General features: G+C 35.3%; 1 protein-coding gene across 1 annotated transcript; it reads left to right on the top strand.

Annotated features, from left to right (window-relative positions):
- Positions 1-523: 523 nt before the first annotated feature.
- LOC133806784 (N-terminal acetyltransferase A complex auxiliary subunit NAA15-like) lies at positions 524-1,221 on the top strand. The gene is made up of 3 exons (XM_062244872.1): positions 524-671; positions 888-1,046; positions 1,176-1,221. The coding sequence occupies exons 1-3, from the start codon at positions 524-526 to the stop codon at positions 1,205-1,207; spliced, it is 339 nt and encodes a 112-aa protein (XP_062100856.1). The 3' UTR covers positions 1,208-1,221.
- The last annotated feature ends 892 nt before the right edge of the window (positions 1,222-2,113 follow it).

Below are 2,113 nucleotides of genomic sequence, written 5' to 3'. Positions count from 1 at the left end.
AGATTTGATATTGTTGGCCAGTGGCCACAATATCTGAGATCTTTAGTAAGTTTTTGTTTATAGTCTAGAGGTTTTCACATGCATTTACCTTGGAATTTTTACGGTTTACTTGTGTGAACCGGTTTAGCTTAATTGTGAAAGGCAGATATCTTCTGGGAGCAGTTAAAATAGCTGTGTTGTCCATGGGAAATAGGATTTGATTACTGTACACATTCCACTCTCTTTCAATTTTTATTGAACTTATAACGTTTTGGGTTTTTTTGGTGAGATATTGTTTTCATGCACTTACCAGGATTCTTTAATTTTGTTTATCTTTCTTTTGATGTGAATGTGATAAAACAGAAGGTTTTGCTTGCCTTTCAGGTAAGCTTTTGTTTAAGCGTGTGGCTGAGAAGCTTTTATTTTGACCCCTCTTTTTGTCTTGAGCTGCATAAGGCCAACTGTAAAGCAACTACTGAGGGTGAACGCTGAACACCCAGATAGATGCTGTACATTGCTTTGAGGAGTTTCATTTTTGCTTAACATGTTTTGTCATGTTACATGGAAACTTGACATGTCATCATTTTGCAGAAACAGAGCACTTGGGCCAATCAGGGAATGGACACTTGAGGACTGTGTCAGAGTCCACAAACTCCTAGAAATAGTTCTTCTTGACCATGATGCTGCTTTAAGTGAGTACCGGAAATCTCTATATATATCTAGTGAACATGGTGCCTGATGGTACACATGGAAAATTGTTGTTGTTGCCTTACATTGTGTTAAGTAGGATTATTATTTAGAGACTGGGATGAGGGTTATTATTAAGCCAAGTACTTGATAGAAGATGCTTATTTGATCAAAATGATACTGGCATTTAATAGGCATAATGTTATGTTTTTTTTTTGTAGGATGGAAGGAGCAATGTGCCAAGTACTCTCCTTACTCCACATACTTTGAGGGCAGACTCAGCTCTGCCATGCCCAACTCTGTGTACAACCAAAGTAACAACTCAGAAAATGGAAACCATTCAGTAGTTGGACAAACTGCAGAATCTCTTGCATCAAACGGTAAGCTCGAGGCATTTAAGGATCTTACCATCTGACTATGATGTTGAGGTCGATGTTCAGTTAAAACATTTTTAGAGTTGCATTCTCTTGTATTATTATCCCTTAATTTGGCTGAATTTCCTTCTCCAGAGGTTGCAACAATAATTACTGGACAAGCCTAGTACTCTTCCATTTGATGAGGTATGTTTTTCTTACTAGAAGTGCTATTTTTCAATTGCATGTACTACAGTCATTTTTTGACCAACTGGTGATTAAACCACAAACTTATTTGATGAACAGAAAGGCAAACTAAATTTATGTGATTATAATCTATATCATTATAATTGATATTGTAATTTGTTTCTGCTACTATATTTTCTTTTGAAAACATTTGTGAGCAAGAATTTGTTGAAATTTGAGTGAAGGAGCTTCTTCCAAACTCTCACAGCCTTTAAGAAATAGACTCTTCAATTTAGCTTGAGATAAATCTGGCATATGAATCAAATTCTTTGAAAATCTGGAGAAAAAACATCATTGAAATCAATGCCTTCCCTTTGTGTGAACCCACGAGCAACAAGCCTAGCCTTGAATCTTCCTTTTTCAACCCCAGGAATTCCTTTTTTAATCTTGAAAATCCACTTACAGCTTACCAATCTAGAATCAGTAGGCCTTTTTACTAAACTCCATGTATTATTGTCATATAGAGATTTCATCTCCTCATCCATGGCTGTAAGCCAATTTTTTCTGTCCTTACAAGCAATAGCAGTTTTAAAACTCTTAGGTTCATCATCAAGGACTTCACTTGCTGCCACTAAGGAGAAGGCCATTAAATCTGCATAACCAAATCTCTCAGGATCTTGTAGTGTTCACTATGTTTATTTAATCAATGAAGTGTTAGTGCTCTCTTCTTTGAGGCTTGGTTCATACAAAAAAAAATCTGGTCTATAAAGTACAATTGAACATCAAATTTGAGGCTATTAGTACTTTTTGCTTTTATTTTGAAAACAGGGAAACGGAAAATAGTGTGGTCTATAATTAGTTTGAAGCTCTTGTAAAATAGTTATTTTGATTTATTAATATCTATTTTG

The sequence above is a fragment of the Humulus lupulus genome, chromosome X, assembly GCF_963169125.1.
Source record: "Humulus lupulus chromosome X, drHumLupu1.1, whole genome shotgun sequence".
Classification (NCBI taxonomy): domain Eukaryota; kingdom Viridiplantae; phylum Streptophyta; class Magnoliopsida; order Rosales; family Cannabaceae; genus Humulus; species Humulus lupulus.
The sequence above is the reverse complement of the archived record's forward strand: the minus strand, read 5'-3'. Positions and strand labels throughout refer to the sequence as shown.

Coding starts and splice junctions, on each gene's coding strand:
- LOC133806784 (XM_062244872.1), top strand. CDS start 524: ATGTTTTGTCATGTTACATGGAAACTTGACATGTCATCATTTTGCAGA. Junction 672..887: donor TGACCATGATGCTGCTTTAA/GTGAGTACCGGA, acceptor TTTTTTTTGTAG/GATGGAAGGAGCAATGTGCC. Junction 1,047..1,175: donor AGAATCTCTTGCATCAAACG/GTAAGCTCGAGG, acceptor TTCCTTCTCCAG/AGGTTGCAACAATAATTACT.